Below are 17,064 nucleotides of genomic sequence, written 5' to 3'. Positions count from 1 at the left end.
AGCAAGGAGTGTACCGACTCCAAATTAATTCCCATAATATTTCATGAGATGATGGATGTCAGGTGTCCACGTACTTTGGCCATATAAAGTATTTGGGGATCCAGGCTTGGTGTTTTCTCTGTTTCTGTTTCCTTACTGATCTGCAAACGTCTTTGTGAGGTCTCGGCAAACAGCACTACACAAATAAAACTGAAGTGAAATTGAACAACGACCCCCTGGTGCACCTGGAGATGGGTCGGCCCAGTGCCACAAAACAGTGGTGGGCCAGCAGCTAATGAACTATCAGCTTAGTCTTAAGTATAGTCAAGGTAATGTGAATCCTGAATAGTGGACGGTGGACCAGTGAGCCTGGTGCAGGGGGGCAAAACCATGGTGGACCTGGATTGGAAGGAGCAGCAGCAAGCAAGGGGATGTCTATCTGCAGGCTCTGGCTGAGTGGGTGCACTTGGAGAAGCCCCCGCAGAGAGGGGAGCAGTGACAGTCCCCACCAGAACAACGTAAGTGGTGGAGAAAAAGGGAGAGGCTCTGCATTAAGGGGCAGCCCATGGCCGCAGGAGCGAGGAACCAATTGGAGGTGAAGGGGTGTGACACATCCTGGCACAAGCGAGCGTGAGGACGAGTTGTGGCTGTATCACGAGGCCCTGGAACATCAGGGAGCAGGGAAGTCCTCCAAGGCTTGTTCATCTGGCCCGGGATGGGGACAAACATGAGCAGCCGTTTGACAGGCTTAGCAATTGCTGATCATCATGAAACTTGATGCATATATTGACCTCTTGACATGGTGTGAACTTGTACATTTTGGGATCAGTCGACCATTAGGGGGCACTATTTCAAATATGAAAGTTTTCAGTGTGTGCATCTTTGGCTATGCTTATTGGGATATCTTATAATTTACATTAATAATGAACAAGTATTTGCCGACTAATTCTAAGACGGTAGGCTGAGCTTCACCAAATGCATCATCATGAAACTAGGCATACATGTGCAATATTTGCATCTGAGGCAGCATGCTAAATTTGGTGACCTTTTGACAATAGGTGTCACTGCAAGAGGAAAATAAACAAAAATGCCTCCAACTCCTCAATTGCTTGAACAGTCTGGTTCAAAGTTTGCATGCTGTCCTGTCATCAGTCTCCCATTGAATGTACAATGATGAAGTCATACCTACAAAAATATGGCCACCATTAGCCAATCATCACTCAGTCGGCATGTGACAGGCTTAGAAATGGCTGATCATCCTAAAACTTGTATGCACATTGAGTTCTGAGCTTGGGAATACCATGTCAAATTTTGGGGCAGAGACTAAAATTCTTAGCCCCCCCATGTGCCACTTCAGCTTAAAAAGTCATATTTATCACGTGCTGCTTCGACCCCATTAATTATCGCTTGCAGTGATATTTATTATTATTATTATTATTATTATTATCATTGGTTCTGTACTCAAACTGCAATTAGAAAGTTTTCCCATTTTATCCATGGTAACTGTTCGATTCATTTTTTTCTCCAGTGTTTCACGATCTGAATGCAGGACTTAACTCTCAGAAATAAACGTCCAATAAACATCGATTTCACATATTATCAGTACAATGTTTCAAGTTCACGCATACATACACAAACCTGAAATAGTCACAGTCATGCTACAGCCCCGGTCCTAAGAGTAAGGCTCCAAACATGTAAACAAACAAAGCATTTATAAATAGATAATCCCAAACAAGGAACACAAAATCTGTCGCTATCGTTGCACCATGTTGCATTAATATCACATGGGCTTTTCTTTTGTGTCCTGTTCCCTTGGGTGTAATGTTCTGTCACCACTGAGGGATATAAGAACAACAATGAACACTGTGCCTCACCACAGTCGTTTCCGACTGACCTATCATAAAGATCAAGGACGTACATCTTCTGAAAAAGAAACATCGAAGAACGTTTGATTCCTAATATGAAAAGAGGTAATCTAAATGAGAAACGGATGTACTGACATTATTCGTCTCTGCAGTTTGCAAAAAATTATTGGTAAGTACTAGCTACTCCTTAATGTAGTCCTTCATTTATTTATTTCAAAGAGCTGCCGTTTTCTGCTTAGCTTAAAGCGCATGACAGTTATTCTAACAGCAAATTGAATCTAAAATAATTTCACCATGTTTTAAAAAATCTCAGAATATATTGCATCAAAAAACTTTCCCTTTGGGGATTTCTGAAAGAAATGTAAAATATTTCAGTGTAAAAACTATTCATAGATACTGTTCATCATTAAGCTCTCTGACAGATTTCTGTAGCGATTAAACTATCAGCATATTCTATTAAAACTGAAGGGTAGAGTGATACAAACGTAACAGAAAAAGATGTAGATATGTAAAGAGTATGTAACATGATTGTTAAATCTTCTGCAGAGCTGTGCTACAGAGACCTTTTGAGGGTCAGGAGCTCAATGTGACAAAAGTCATCAGGTAAAACTTATTTAAGACACCTAGGTATTGTACAGAACATAATTTACCAAAATGAATGAATGAACATTAGTGACAGGAACAAAAAAAAATAGAAATTTTTATTTTTTTAAAATCAAATCAAAGGGACACGTTGGGCATATAGGGCAAAAGGTCTATCTGCTTGGGTAGCGAAAGCCCCCCTACACAAAAACAGGTTACCTACTGTAACATGATTTTTGTGTGTTCTATGAAGTCGCAAATTGTTCATTGAAAGTACGATGTACTTTGTCATTCACTGATTTCATTCAAATCTGAGCTTCTGTGGTTTCTTTATCTAAAACTTTTATAAACGGCACGTTGTGAACTTTGTTGTGTTTCAGGAATTCATTTCTGTAGGTTAACCCATATTTGTTTGTCAGGTCCTAAAGGACTGGTTTTTCAGGGGGTGAGAAACAGCGAGGAGCAAGCAAACCTGCGATGAGCCCCCTGAATTCAACCTCCTTCATTAACGCCACTATTGTTCGTCCTGAGTTCTTTTTCATAAGTGGTTTTGCCGGTATTTCCCATGCAAACTACTACTATGTCTTCTTGTGCTTTGTTTATGCTCTGAGTCTACTAGGAAATGCCTTTGTCATGTTTGTGATTTACACTGACCACCGTCTCCACACTCCAAAATACATTGTCGTTTTTAATTTGGCTGTGTCTGACTTGTGTGGAAGCACCGCACTTGTTCCTCAGATGATTGACACCTCGCTGTTTAAATCACATTTAATCTCCTACGAGGCCTGTTTGACTAATTCGTTTTTTGTTTTTGCTTTTATCGCTATGCAGTCTTTCACTCTCACTGTTTTGTCCTATGATAGATTTGTTGCTATATGCTATCCACTGAGATATAATGAGATTGTGACTAGTAAATCAGTGTTGGTGATCACAGCCATTATATGGATGTTTTCAGGATTTGCCAATCTCATACCTGTGATATTTATCAGCAGAGTATCATTCTGCAAATCCATTGTGGTAAACAGCTATTTCTGTGATCTTGGACCCATACACCTTTTGGCATGCGATGACGACACTCCAAGAGCTGTGATGACCTGGACACATCCTGTTATAATTCTATGGTTTCCGGTACTGTTTATCACAGGTACATATATTTGTATAGCCAGAGCATTATTTAAAATTTCAGAAGCCTCTGAGCGCCTAAAAGCCATGAAGACCTGTAGCTCTCATTTGATCTTGGTGAGTGTGTTTTATCTTCCTATATGTATCACCTATGCAATGGGCTCAGCCATTCAACTGAATGCCAGGATCGTTAACATGTCTCTGACTACTGTCTTGCCATCAATGCTGAATCCAATCATTTACTCTCTGAAGACAGAGGAATTCACAGAATCCATTAAAAAGCTGTACAGAAGAAAGATTAAACACTTCGTTGTAAGGAACAAATGAATAAAAGTTTTAATCACAAATTATCTACTAGCAATTTGACTGTGATCATTTTATTGAACGCTCCACTAAACTGTGAACTGTAAGAGCACTTAAATTGAATCCAATAAACTGGAACACAGTGATCAATATAAATGACAAGCCGTTCAATAAGAACAGCATAAATTGTGCTTTTTATTAGGTGGGTAAAATATACACAACATATTTGAGCCACTCTCTTTCAACAGGAGTTTATACTTTTTTTTTCATTGCGAATCGCTTTATAGATCAATTAAAGCAGTTGATTGCACAAATAAAACACCTCACTTGGTTTCTTAGGCCTAAAATTGTTGCTGATTTTAAGGTGGAAAAGAAAGCCAGCAGGCACTGCAGACAGAACTGAGGATCACTGTCCTGAGGAGTAAACATCCTAAGGGAGCTAAGGCACCCTACAGTGGGATTCACAGACACTGTGTAGACAAACGCTTAGTCACGTCAGACATGTTAAACGGTTATTACAGATGCCCTCCGTGGAAATATCAATAGTCCATGCCAAACAGGAACATTAAGTCCTTGAAACATTAAGTTTCACTGCCTTTCTAGAAGACCATTAAGAACCCCATCACTAAAGCTCGCCATTTCTCCTCCTCCTTCCATTGGGATGTCTGTCATCCACAAGATTGTATGCATTTTGACTTCTAAGAATGCAAATACCATGTCACATTTTGGGGCAGAAACTGAAAATAAATGTACCAAATACACCCCTTCACCTAAAAAAATCATAATTATCACATGCTGCTTAGAACCCATTAATTACCACTTGCACTTATATTTATAATTATTGTTTCTGTACTCAAACAGAAACCAATCTATGGTAATTATTCTATTAATTCTCTTTTTATTTTTTCTCGGTGTGTCACTATCTCAATGCTGGATGTAACATTACAAATAAACATCCAATAAACATCCATTTCACATATTATGCGCACAATGTTTCAAGCTCACGCATATACACAAACCTGAAATATTCACAGTCATGCAATAGGCCCAGACCGAAGAGTGAGGCTCCAAACAAAGAAACGAACAAACTATTAATAAATAAATAACCCCAAACAAGGAATACAAAATCAATCGCTATCGTTACATCATGTTGCATGGATATCACATGAGCGTTTTTTTTTATTTTATTTTTTTTAATGTTCTGTTCCCATGGTGTAATGTTTTCTGTCAGCACTCCAGGATATAAGAACAACACTGCATGCTCTGTTTCTCCAGTCTTTTTCAACAGAGCTATCAAGAACACACATCCTCTAAAACAGAAACATCAAAGTACATTGGTTTCCTTAAAGAAAAAGAGGTCTTCTAAAAGAGATACGGATGCATTGACATTTTGCAAAAAATTATTGGTAAGTATTAGCTACACCTTAATGTAGTCCTTCATTTGTTTATTTCAAAGAGGTGCCCTTTTTCTGCTTAGCTTGAATTGCATGGCAATTATTCTAACTGAAAACTGAATCTAAAATAATTTTTCAGACTTTAAAAAAAGTTAATATATTGCATCAAGGATCTTTTGCTGCTGATTATCTCTGTGAGAAATTGCATAAAGTCAAGCATTTCAGTGTAAAGATAATTTACAGACATTGTTCATCATTAAGCTCTCCTTGACAGGTTTACTTTGTGCTTAAATTATCGGCATATTCATTTAAAACAGAAGGGTACAGTGATGCAAACGTAACAGAAAAAAATGTAGAGATGTAACGAGTATGCAACATGATTGTTACGCGTTATGCAGAGCTGTGCTACAGAGAACTTTTGAGGGTCAGGTGCTCAAATTGAGAAAAGACCACAATAAACCAGGTAAAACTGATTTAAGACAGCTAGCTACTCTACAGAATATAATTCACCAAATTCAATGAATGAACATTAGTGAAAGGAACAATAAAAATAGACATTGTAATATTTTATGTCAAATCAAAGGGCAACGTGGGTAAAAAGGTGAAAAGGCTGAGGTTCCAAGGGCCCCCCTACATTGGAACATGATTTGTCTGTGTTCTGTGAAGTCACAGATTGTTCACTGAAAGTATGATAACTTAGAATTGATTGATTGAAGCCTGGGAATTTTTTTTTATTTTCTTTTGTTTCATTTATATTTTTTTGTTTGAGGCACACAAGATCCATTAATTCAAAAATGAATAATTACTAATAATTCTGAGCTACCGTGGTTTCTGTAGCTGAATATTTGATTAACTACACATTGTTAATTTGTTGTGTTTCAGGAATTCATTACATTAAGTTAACCAATTTTTTTTAATTTTCAGATCCTGAAGGACTGGTTTTTCAGGGGGTGAGAAACCGTGAAGAGCAAACAAACCTGCGATGAGTCCCCTGAATTCACCCTCCTTGTTTAACGCCACTATTGTGCGTCCCGAATTCTTTTACATAAGCGGTTTTGCCGGTATTCCCCACGCAAACTACTATTATGTTTTCTTGGGCTTTGTTTATGTAGCGAGTCTACTAGGAAATGCCTTTGTCATGTTTGTGATTTACACTGACCACAGTCTTCACACTCCAAAATACATTGTCGTTTTTAATTTGGCTGTGACTGACTTGTGTGGAAGCACTGCAGTTGTTCCTCAGATGATTGACACCTTGCTGTTTAAATCACATTTAATCTCCTACGAGGGCTGCTTGACTAATATGTTTTTTGTTTTTGGGTGTCTCAATATGCAGTCTTTCACCCTCATGTTTCTGTCCTATGATAGATTTGTTGCTATATGCTTTCCGCTAAGGTACTATGAGATTGTCACTAATAAATCAATGTTGGTGATCACAACCATATTATGGATTCTTTCAGGAATGGTAATTCTCAAATCTCTGTTTGTTATAAACAGACTGTCATTCTGCAAATCCAATGTGGTAAACAGCTTTTTCTGTGATCATGGAGCCGTAACACTATTGGCATGCGATGACAACAATCCAAGTGCTGTGATAAATAAGATGGATTCGGTTTTAATTCTCTGGGTTCCGGTACTGTTTATCACAGGCACATATATTTGTATAGCCAGAGCGTTATTTAAAATTGCAGATGCTTCTGAGCGCCTCAAAGCCATGAAAACCTGCACCTCTCATTTGATCTTGGTGAGTGTGTTTTATTTTCCTATATGCATCACCTATGCAATGGGCTCAGCCATACCACCAAATGCCTGGATTGTTAACATGTCTCTGACCACTGTCTTGCCACCAATGCTGAATCCGATCATTTACTCTCTGAAGACAGAGGAATTCACAGAATCCATTAAAAAGCTGTACAGAAGAAACAAGATAAACTTTACTGTAAGTAATAAATGAATAAATGTTTTAATCACAAATGCCTCACTAGCAATATTGACTGTGTTCATTATTTTGAACTCTCCACTCAACTGTGAGCTGTAAGAGCAATTAAATTGAATCCAATAAACTGGAACGCAGTGATCAATATAAATGAGAAACCGTTCAATAAGTACAGTAATAAATAGTGCTTTTTATAAAATGGGTAAAATGTACAAAAACACGTTTGAGGCACTCTCTTTGAATAAGAGTATATATTTTTCATGGCGACTCGCTATATAAATCAATTAAAGCAGTTAATTGCACAAATAAATCACCTCACTTGGTTTCTTAGGCCTAAAAGGGTTGCTGTCTTTAAGGTGGAAAAGAAAGCCAGCAGGCACTGCAGACAGAACTGAGGATCACTGTACTGAGGAGTAAACATCCTAAGGGAGCTAAGGCAACCCACAGTGGCATTCACAGACTCATTATAATTCACATTAATAATGAACCAGCTTTTGCAATCTAATCCTAGGCCGTTAGGCTGAGCTTCACCAAATTCATCATCATAAAACTGGGCATACATGTGTAAGATTTGCGTCTGAGGCAGCATTCTACTTTTGGAGACCTTTCGCCCACAGGTGGCACTGCAAGAGGAAAATAAATAAGTCATGCCACAGCCCTGATCCTATGAGTGAGGCTCCAAATGTAGATACAAACAAACCATTTATAAATAAATAATCCAGAACATGGAACACAAAATCAGGTACTATCGTTGCGTCATGTTGCATTAATATCACATGGGTGCTACTTTTGTGTCCTGTTCCCTTGGTGTAATGTTCTGTGTCAACACTTAGGGATATAAGAACAACGATGAACACTTTGACTCTCCACAGTCATTTCCAACTAAACTATCATCAAGTTCAAGGACATACATCTTCTGAAAGACAAACATCGAAGTAAGTTGGATTTCTAATAGGAAAGGGTCTTCAAAATGAGAAAAGGATGCATTGACATTTTTGGTTTGTGCAGTTTGCAAAAAAAATTATTGGTAAGTATTAGCTACACCTTAATGTAGCCCTTCATTTAATAATTTCAAAGAGCTGCCGTTTTTCTGCTTAGCTTGAATCGCATGGCAATTATTCTAACTGAAAACTGAATCTAAAATAATTTCACCATCCTTCAAAAAATGTATCAAAATATATTGCATTTGAAAACTTTCCCTTTGAGGATTTCTGAAATAAAATGTATAATGTCAAATATTTCAGTGTAAAAGCTATTTATAGATACTGTTCATCATTAAGCTCTCTTTGTCAGACTTCGGTTGCGATTAAACTATCAGCATATTCTATTAAAACTGATGGGTACAGTGAAACAAACGTAACAGAAACAGATGCAGAGATGTAAGGAGTATGTAACATGATTGTTAAATCTTCTGCAGAGCTGTGCTACAGAGACCTTTTGAGGGTCAGGAGCTCAATGTGACAAAAGGGTGCAATAAACCAGGTAAAACTTGTTTAAGACACCTAGTTATTGTACAGAATATAATTTACCAAAATGATTGAATGAACATTAGTGACAGGAACAAAAAAAACAGAAATTTTAATTTTTGAAAATCAAATCAAAGGGACACGTTGGGCATATAGGGCAAAAGGTACATCTGCTTGGGTACCGAGAGCCCCCCTACACATAAACAGGTTACCTACTGTAATATGCTTTTTGTGTGTTCTATGAAGTCACAAATTGTTAATTGAAAGTACGATGTACTTTTCATTCACTGATTAATGCATGGAATGAAGCCTTATAATTCCATCTATTGTTTATTTTTTGGAGACACACAATATACATTGATTCAATAATTTAATAATTTCTAATAAATCTGATGTTCTGTGGTTTCTTTAGCTAAAACTTTTATAAACGGCACGTTGTGAACTTTGTTGTGTTTCAGGAATTCATTTCTGTAGGTTTACCTATATTTGTTTGTCAGGTCCTAAAGAACTGGTTTTTCAGGGGGTGAGAAACAGCGAGGAGCAAGCAAACCTGCGATGAGCCCCCTGAATTCAACCTCCTTCATTAATGCCACTATTGTTCGTCCTGAGTTCTTTTTCATAAGTGGTTTTGCCGGTATTCCCCATGCAAACTACTACTATGTCTTCTTGTGCTTTGTTTATGCTCTGAGTCTACTAGGAAATGCCTTTGTCATGTTTGTGATTTACACTGTCCACCGTCTCCACACTCCAAAATACATTGTCGTTTTTAATTTGGCTGTGTCTGACTTGTGTGGAAGCACCGCACTTGTTCCTCAGATGATTGACACCTTGCTGTTTAAATCACATTTAATCTCCTACGGGGCCTGTTTGACTAATTCGTTTTTTGTTTTTGCTTTTACTGCTATGCAATCTTTCACTCTCACAGTTCTGTCCTATGATAGATTTGTTGCTATATGCTTACCACTGAGATATAATGAGATTGTGACTAGTAAATCAGTGTTGGTGATCACAGCCATTATATGGATGTTTTCAGGATTTGCCACTCTATTACCTGTGATATTTATCAGCAGAGTATCATTCTGCAAATCCATTGTGGTAAACAGCTATTTCTGTGATCTTGGACCCATACACCTTTTGGCATGCGATGATGACACTCCAAGAGCTGTGATGAACTGGACACATCCTGTTATAATTCTATGGTTTCCGGTACTTTTTATCACAGGTACATATATTTGTATAGCCAGAGCGTTATTTAAAATTTCAGAAGCCTCTGAGCGCCTCAAAGCCATGAAGACCTGTAGCTCTCATTTGATCTTGGTGAGTGTGTTTTATCTTCCTATATGTATCACCTATGCAATGAGCTCTGCCATTCAACTGAACGCCTGGATAGTAAACATGTCTCTGGCGGCTGTCTTGCCACCAATGCTGAATCCAATCATTTACTCTCTGAAGACAGAGGAATTCACAGAATCCATTAAAAAGCTGTACAGAAGAAAGATTATACACTTTGTTGTAAGGAACAAATGAATAAATGTTTTAATTACAAATGACCTACTAGCAATTTGACGGTGTTCATTTTATTGAACTCTCCACTAAACTGTGAACTGTAAGAGCACTTAAATTGAATCCAATAAACTGGAACACAGTGATCAATATAAATGACAAGCCGTTCAATAAGTACAGTAATAAATAGTGCTTTTGATTAAACGGGTAAAATGTAGAAAAACACGTTTGAGGCACTCTCTTTCAATAGGAGTACATAAGCCTCAAATGTTTTATTTTTCATTGCGACTCACTTTATAGATCGATTAAAGCAGTTAATTGCACAAATAAATCACCTCACTTGGTTTCTTAGGCCTAAAAGGGTTGCTGTCTTTAAGGTGGAAAAGAAAGCCAGCAGGCACTGCAGACAGAACTGAGGATCACTGTACTGAGGAGTAAACATCCTAAGGGAGCTAAGGCAACCTGCAGTGGCATTCACAGACTCATTATAATTCACATTAATAATGAACCAGCTTTTGCAATCTAATCCTAGGCCGTTAGGCTGAGCTTCACCAAATTCATCATCATAAAACTGGGCATACATGTGTAAGATTTGCGTCTGAGGCAGCATTCTACTTTTGGAGACCTTTCGCCCACAGGTGGCACTGCAAGAGGAAAATAAATAAGTCATGCCACAGCCCTGATCCTATGAGTGAGGCTCCAAATGTAGATACAAACAAAACGTTTATAAAAAACATAATCCAGAACATGGAACACAAAATCAATTGCTATTGTTGCGTCATGTTGCATTAATATCACATGGGTGCTTCTTTTGTGTCCAGTTCCCTTGGTGTAATGTTCTGTGTCAACACTTAGGGATATAAGAACAATGAACACTTTGACTCTCCACAGTCATTTCCAACTAAACTATCACCAAGTTCAAGGACATACATCTTCTGAAAGAGAAACATCGAACTAAGTTGGATTCCTAATAGGAAAAGGTCTTCAAAATGAGAAAAGGATGCATTGACATTTTTGGTTTGTGCAGTTTGCATAAAGGATTATTGGTAAGTATTAGCTACACCTTAATGTAGCCCTTCATTTAATAATTTCAAAGAGCTGCCGTTTTTCTGCTTAGCTTGAATCGCATGGCAATTATTCTAACTGAAAACTGAATCTAAAATACTTTCACCATCTTTCAAAAAATGTATCAAAATATATTGCATTTGAAAATTTTCCGTTTGAGGATTTCTGAAAGAAAATGTATGATGTCAAATATTTCAGTGTAAAAGCTATTTATAGATACTTTTCATCGTTAAGCTCTCTTTGTCAGATTTCGGTTGCGATTAAACTATCAGCATATTCTATTAAAACTGAAGGGTAAGGTGATACAAACGTAACAGAAACAGATGCAGAAATGTAAGGAGTATGTAATATGATTGTTAAATTGTCTGCAGAGCTGTGCTACAGAGACCTTTTGAGGTTCTAGTGATCAATGTGACAAAAGGGTCCAATAAACCAGGTAAAACTTATTTAAGACACCTAGGTATTGTACAGAACATAATTTACCAAAATGATTGAATGAACATTAGTGACAGGAACAAAAAAAATAGAAATTTTAATTTTTAAAAATCAAATCAAAGGGACACGTTGGGCATATAGGGCAAAAGGTACATCTGCTTGGGTACCGAGAGCCCCCCTACACATAAACAGGTTACCTACTGTAACATGATTTTTGTGTGTTCTATGAAGTCACAAATTGTTCATTGAAAGTACGATGTACTTTTCATTCACTGATTAATGCATGGAATGAAGGCTTATAATTCCATCTATTGTTTTTTTTTTGGAGACACACAATATACATTGATTCAATAATTTAATAATTTCTAATAAATCTGATCTTCTGTGGTTTCTTTAGCTAAAACTTTTATAAACGGCACGTTGTGAACTTTGTTGTGTTTCAGGAATTCATTTCTGTAGGTTAACCCATATTTGTTTGTCAGGTCCTAAAGAACTGGTTTTTCAGGGGGTGAGAAACAGCGAGGAGCAAGCAAACCTGCGATGAGCCCCCGGAATTCAACCTCCTTCATTAACGCCACTATTGTTCGTCCTGAGTTCTTTTTCATAAGTGGTTTTGCCGGTATTCCCCATGCAAACTACTACTATGTCTTCTTGTGCTTTGTTTATGCTCTGAGTCTACTAGGAAATGCCTTTGTCATGTTTATGATTTACACTGTGAACTGTCTCCACACTCCAAAATACATTGTCGTTTTTAATTTGGCTTTGTCTGACTTATGTGGAAGCACTGCACTTGTTCCTCAGATGATGGACACCTTACTGTTTAAATCACATTTAATCTCCTACAAGGCCTGCTTTACTAGTATGTTCTTTGTTTTTTGGTTTCTCTTTGTGCAGTCTTTCACTCTCACTGCTCTATCCTATGATAGATTCGTTGCGATATGCTTTCCACTGAGATATAATGAGATAGTGACTAGTAAATCAATGTTGGTGATGATAGCGATATTATGGAGTTTTGCAGGACTGGCTGGTCTCATCGGTGTGATTTTTATCAGTGGAGTATCATTCTGCAAATCTATTGTGGTAAACAGCTTTTTCTGTGACCATGGAGCTGTACTACTTTTGGCATGCGATGACAACCCTCCAAGTGCTGTGATCAACTGGACACATCCTGTTACAATTCTGTGGTTACCGGTACTTTTTATCACAGGTACATATATTTGTATAGCCAGAGCATTATTTAAAATTTCAGAAGCCTCTGATCGCCTCAAAGCCATGAAGACCTGCACCTCTCATTTGATCTTGGTGGGTGTGTTTTATCTTCCTATATGCATCACCTATGCAATGAGCTCCACCATTGAACTGAACACCAGGATTGTGAACATGTCACTGACGACTGTCTTGCCACCAATGCTGAATCCAATCATTTACTCTCTGAAGACAGAGGAATTCACAGAATCCATTAAAAAGCTGTACAGAAGAAAGACAATACACTTTGCTGTAAGGAATAAATGAATAAATGTTTTAATCACAAATGACTCACTAGCAATTTTGACTGTGTTCATCATTTTGAACTCTCCACTCAACTGTGAGCTGTAAGAGCAATTAAATTGAATCCAATAAACTGGAACGCAGTGATCAATATAAATGAGAAACCGTTCAATAAGTACAGTAATAAATAGTGCTTTTTATTAAATGGGTAAAATGTACAAAAACACGTTTGAGGCACTCTTTCAATAGGAGTATATAAGCCTCAAATGTTTTATTTTTCATTGCGACTCACTTTATAGATCGATTAAAGCAGTTAATTGCACAAATAAAACACCTCACTTGGTTTCGTAGGCCTAAAAGGGTTGCTGTCTTTAAGGTGGAAAAGAAAGCCAGCAGGCACTGCAGACAGAACTGAGGATCACTGTACTGAGGAGTAAACATCCTAAGGGAGCTAAGGCAACAGACAGTGGCATTCACAGACTCATTATAATTCACATTAATAATGAACCAGCTTTTGCAATCTAATCCTAGGCCGTTAGGCTGAGTTTCACCAAATTCATCATCATAAAACTGGGCATACATGTGTAAGATTTGCGTCTGAGGCAGCATTCTACTTTTGGAGACCTTTCGCCCACAGGTGGCACTGCAAGAGGAAAATAAATAAGTCATGCCACAGCCCTGATCCTATGAGTGAGGCTCCAAATGTAGATACAAACAAACCATTTATAAATAAATAATCCAGAACATGGAACACAAAATCAGTTACTATTGTTGCGTCATGTTGAATTAATATCACATGGGTGCTTCTTTTGTGTCCTGTTCCCTTGGTGTAATGTTCTGTGTCAACACTTAGGGATATAAGAACAATGAACACTTTAACTCTCCACAGTCATTTCCACCTGATCTATCACCAAGTTCAAGGACATACATCTTCTGAAAGAGAAACATCGAAGTAAGTTGGATTCCTAATAGGAAAAGGTCTTCAAAATGAGAAAAGGATGCATTGACATTTTTGGTTTGTGCAGTTTGCAAAAAGGATTATTGGTAAGTATTAGCTACACCTTAATGTAGCCCTTCATTTAATAATTTCAAAGAGCTGCCGTTTTTCTGCTTAGCTTGAATCGCATGGCAATTATTCTAACTGAAAACTGAATCTAAAATAATTTCACCATCTTTCAAAAAATTTATCAAAATATATTGCATTTGAAAATTTTCCCTTTGAGGATTTCTGAAAGAAAATGTATGATGTCAAATATTTCAGTGTAAAAGCTATTTATAGATACTTTTCATCGTTAAGCTCTCTGTCAGATTTCGGTTGCGATTAAACTATCAGCATATTCTATTAAAACTGAAGGGTAAGGTGATACAAATGTAACAGAAACAGATGCAGAGATGTAATGAGTATGTAATATGATTGTTAAATCTTCTGCAGAGCTGTGCTACAGAGACCTTTTGAGGTTCTAGTGATCAATGTGACAAAAGGGTCCAATTAACCAGGTAAAACTGATTTAAGACACCTAGGTATTGTACAGAACATCATTTACCAAAATGATTGAATGAACATTAGTGACAGGAACAAAAAAAACAGAAATTTTAATTTTTTAAAATCAAATCAAAAGGGACACGTTGGGCATATAGGGCAAAAGGTACATCTGCTTGGGTACCGAGAGCCCCCTACACATAAACAGGTTACCTACTGTAACATGATTTTTGTGTGTTCTATGAAGTCACAAATTGTTCATTGAAAGTACGATGTACTTTTCATTCACTGATTAATGCATGGAATGAAGCCTTATAATTCCATCTATTGTTCATTTTTTGGAGACACACAATATACATTGATTCAATAATTTAATAATTTCTAATAAATCTGATCTTCTGTGGTTTCTTTAGCTAAAACTTTTATAAACGGCACGTTGTGAACTTTGTTGTGTTTCAGGAATTCATTTCTGTAGGTTAACCCATATTTGTTTGTCAGGTCCTAAAGAACTGGTTTTTCAGGGGGTGAGAAACAGCGAGGAGCAAACAAACCTGCGATGAGCCCCCTGAATTCAACCTCCTTCATTAACGCCACTATTGTTCATCCTGAGTTCTTTTTCATAAGTGGTTTTGCCGGTATTCCCCATGCAAACTACTACTATGTCTTCTTGTGCTTTGTTTATGCTCTGAGTCTACTAGGAAATGCCTTTGTCATGTTTATGATTTACACTGTCAACTGTCTCCACACTCCAAAATACATTGTCGTTTTTAATTTGGCTTTGTCTGACTTATGTGGAAGCACTGCACTTGTTCCTCAGATGATTGACACCTTACTGTTTAAATCACATTTAATCTCCTACAAGGCCTGCTTTACTAGTATGTTCTTTGTTTTTTGGTTTCTCTTTGTGCAGTCTTTCACTCTCACTGCTCTATCCTATGATAGATTCGTTGCGATATGCTTTCCGCTGAGATATAAAGAGATAGTGACTAGTAAATCAATGTTGGTGATGATAGCGATATTATGGAGTTTTGCAGGACTGGCTGGTCTCATCGGTGTGATTTTTATCAGTGGAGTATCATTCTGCAAATCTATTGTGGTAAACAGCTTTTTTTGTGATCATGGAGCTGTACTACTTTTGGCATGCGATGACAACCCTCCAAGTGCTGTGATGAACTGGACGCATCCTGTTATAATTCTGTGGTTACCGGTACTGTTTATCACAGGTACATATATTTGTATAGCCAGAGCATTATTTAAAATTTCAGAAGCCTCTGATCGCCTCAAAGCCATGAAGACCTGCACCTCTCATTTGATCTTGGTGGGTGTGTTTTATCTTCCTATATGTATCACCTATGCAATGAGCTCCACCATTGAACTGAACACCAGGATTGTGAACATGTCACTGACGACTGTCTTGCCACCAATGCTGAATCCAATCATTTACTCTCTGAAGACAGAGGAATTCACAGAATCCATTAAAAAGCTGTACAGAAGAAAGAAAATACACTTTGCTGTAAGGAATAAATGAGTAAATGTTTTAATCACAAATGACTGACTAGCAATTTTGACTGTGTTCATCATTTTGAACTCTCCACTCAACTGTGACCTGTAAGAGCAATTAAACTGAATCCAATGAACTGGAACGCAGTGATCAATATAAATGACAAACCGTTCAATAAGTACAGTAATAGATAGTGCTTTTTATTAAATGGGTAAAATGTACAAAAACACGTTTGAGGCACTCTCTTTCAATAGGAGTATATAAGCCTCAAATGTTTTATTTTTCATTGCGACTCACTTTATAGATCGATTAAAGCAGTTAATTGCACAAATAAAACACCTCACTTGGTTTCTTAGGCCTAAAATGGTTGCTGTCTTTAAGGTGGAAAAGAAAGCCAGCAGGCACTGCAGACAGAACTGAGGATCACTGTACTGAGGAGTAAACATCCTAAGGGAGCTAAGGCAACCTGCAGTGGCATTCACAGACTCATTATAATTCACATTAATAATGAACCAGCTTTTGCAATCTAATCCTAGGCCGTTAGGCTGAGCTTCACCAAATTCATTATTATGAAACTGGGCATACATGTGTAAGATTTGCGTCTGAGGCAGCATTCTACTTTTTGAGACCTTTCGCCCACAGGTGGCACTGCAAGAGGAAAATAAATAAGTCATGCCACAGCCCTGATCCTATGAGTGAGGCTCCAAACATAGATACAAACAAACCATTTATAAATAAATAATCCAGAACATGGAACACAAAATCAATTGCTATTGTTGCGTCATGTTGCATTAATATCACATGGGTGCTTCTTTTGTGTCCTGTTCCCTTGGTGTAATGTTCTGTGTCAACACTTAGGGATATAAGAACAATGAACACTTTGACTCTCCACAGTCATTTCCAACTAAACTATCACCAAGTTCAAGGACATACATCTTCTGAAAG

The 17,064-nt window shown here is 37.5% G+C and overlaps 5 protein-coding genes and 1 long non-coding RNA gene across 12 annotated transcripts in view; 5 read left to right on the top strand and 1 right to left on the bottom strand.

Moving 5' to 3' along the window:
* Positions 1-17,064, bottom strand: part of LOC135264112 (uncharacterized) — a 247,325-nt gene that overhangs the window by 95,187 nt on the left and 135,074 nt on the right. Inside the window, exon 3 of one of the 6 annotated variants that reach the window (XR_010332608.1) lies at positions 1,069-1,164. The exons of 3 other annotated variants lie outside the window; for them this stretch is intronic. This is a non-coding gene — a long non-coding RNA (uncharacterized LOC135264112). Of the gene's footprint in view, positions 1-1,068; positions 1,165-13,433; positions 13,782-16,348; positions 16,768-17,064 lie in introns of those variants that run through there. 2 more of the 6 variants (XR_010332604.1, XR_010332607.1) reach the window with 2 other exon arrangements.
* Positions 1,876-3,875, top strand: LOC135262531 (olfactory receptor 1E16-like). Its single transcript, XM_064349546.1, has 3 exons — positions 1,876-2,013; positions 2,391-2,447; positions 2,846-3,875. The coding sequence occupies exon 3, from the start codon at positions 2,904-2,906 to the stop codon at positions 3,873-3,875; it is 972 nt and encodes a 323-aa protein (XP_064205616.1). The 5' UTR covers positions 1,876-2,013; positions 2,391-2,447; positions 2,846-2,903.
* LOC135262493 (olfactory receptor 52E4-like) lies at positions 4,927-7,199 on the top strand. Its single transcript, XM_064349510.1, has 2 exons — positions 4,927-5,257; positions 6,170-7,199. Exon 2 carries the CDS (start codon positions 6,228-6,230, stop codon positions 7,197-7,199), a length of 972 nt encoding a protein of 323 aa, XP_064205580.1. The 5' UTR covers positions 4,927-5,257; positions 6,170-6,227.
* On the top strand, positions 8,068-10,690 carry LOC135262491 (olfactory receptor 1571-like). 2 transcript variants are annotated; one of them, XM_064349508.1, is made up of 3 exons: positions 8,068-8,208; positions 8,599-8,663; positions 9,145-10,690. In XM_064349508.1, the coding sequence occupies exon 3, from the start codon at positions 9,203-9,205 to the stop codon at positions 10,172-10,174; it is 972 nt and encodes a 323-aa protein (XP_064205578.1). In that variant the 5' UTR covers positions 8,068-8,208; positions 8,599-8,663; positions 9,145-9,202; the 3' UTR covers positions 10,175-10,690. The 2 variants fall into 2 exon arrangements, with proteins under 2 accessions (XP_064205578.1, XP_064205579.1); XM_064349509.1 differs by lacking the exon at positions 8,068-8,208 and having other exon boundaries at positions 8,231-8,663.
* Positions 11,417-13,162, top strand: LOC135262530 (olfactory receptor 1E1-like). The gene is made up of 2 exons (XM_064349544.1): positions 11,417-11,651; positions 12,133-13,162. The coding sequence occupies exon 2, from the start codon at positions 12,191-12,193 to the stop codon at positions 13,160-13,162; it is 972 nt and encodes a 323-aa protein (XP_064205614.1). The 5' UTR covers positions 11,417-11,651; positions 12,133-12,190.
* LOC135262490 (olfactory receptor 1-like) lies at positions 15,052-16,164 on the top strand. Its single transcript, XM_064349507.1, has one exon. The coding sequence runs from the start codon at positions 15,175-15,177 to the stop codon at positions 16,144-16,146; it is 972 nt and encodes a 323-aa protein (XP_064205577.1). The 5' UTR covers positions 15,052-15,174; the 3' UTR covers positions 16,147-16,164.

This window comes from Anguilla rostrata, chromosome 9, assembly GCF_018555375.3.
Source record: "Anguilla rostrata isolate EN2019 chromosome 9, ASM1855537v3, whole genome shotgun sequence".
NCBI classification, from domain to species: domain Eukaryota; kingdom Metazoa; phylum Chordata; class Actinopteri; order Anguilliformes; family Anguillidae; genus Anguilla; species Anguilla rostrata.
The sequence above is the reverse complement of the archived record's forward strand: the minus strand, read 5'-3'. Positions and strand labels throughout refer to the sequence as shown.

Bases quoted from the DNA above. Each gene is read 5' to 3' on its own strand.
- LOC135262531 (XM_064349546.1), top strand. From the start codon at position 2,904: ATGAGCCCCCTGAATTCAACCTCCTTCATTAACGCCACTATTGTTCGT.
- LOC135262530 (XM_064349544.1), top strand. From the start codon at position 12,191: ATGAGCCCCCGGAATTCAACCTCCTTCATTAACGCCACTATTGTTCGT.
- LOC135262490 (XM_064349507.1), top strand. From the start codon at position 15,175: ATGAGCCCCCTGAATTCAACCTCCTTCATTAACGCCACTATTGTTCAT.
- LOC135262493 (XM_064349510.1), top strand. From the start codon at position 6,228: ATGAGTCCCCTGAATTCACCCTCCTTGTTTAACGCCACTATTGTGCGT.
- LOC135262491 (XM_064349508.1), top strand. From the start codon at position 9,203: ATGAGCCCCCTGAATTCAACCTCCTTCATTAATGCCACTATTGTTCGT.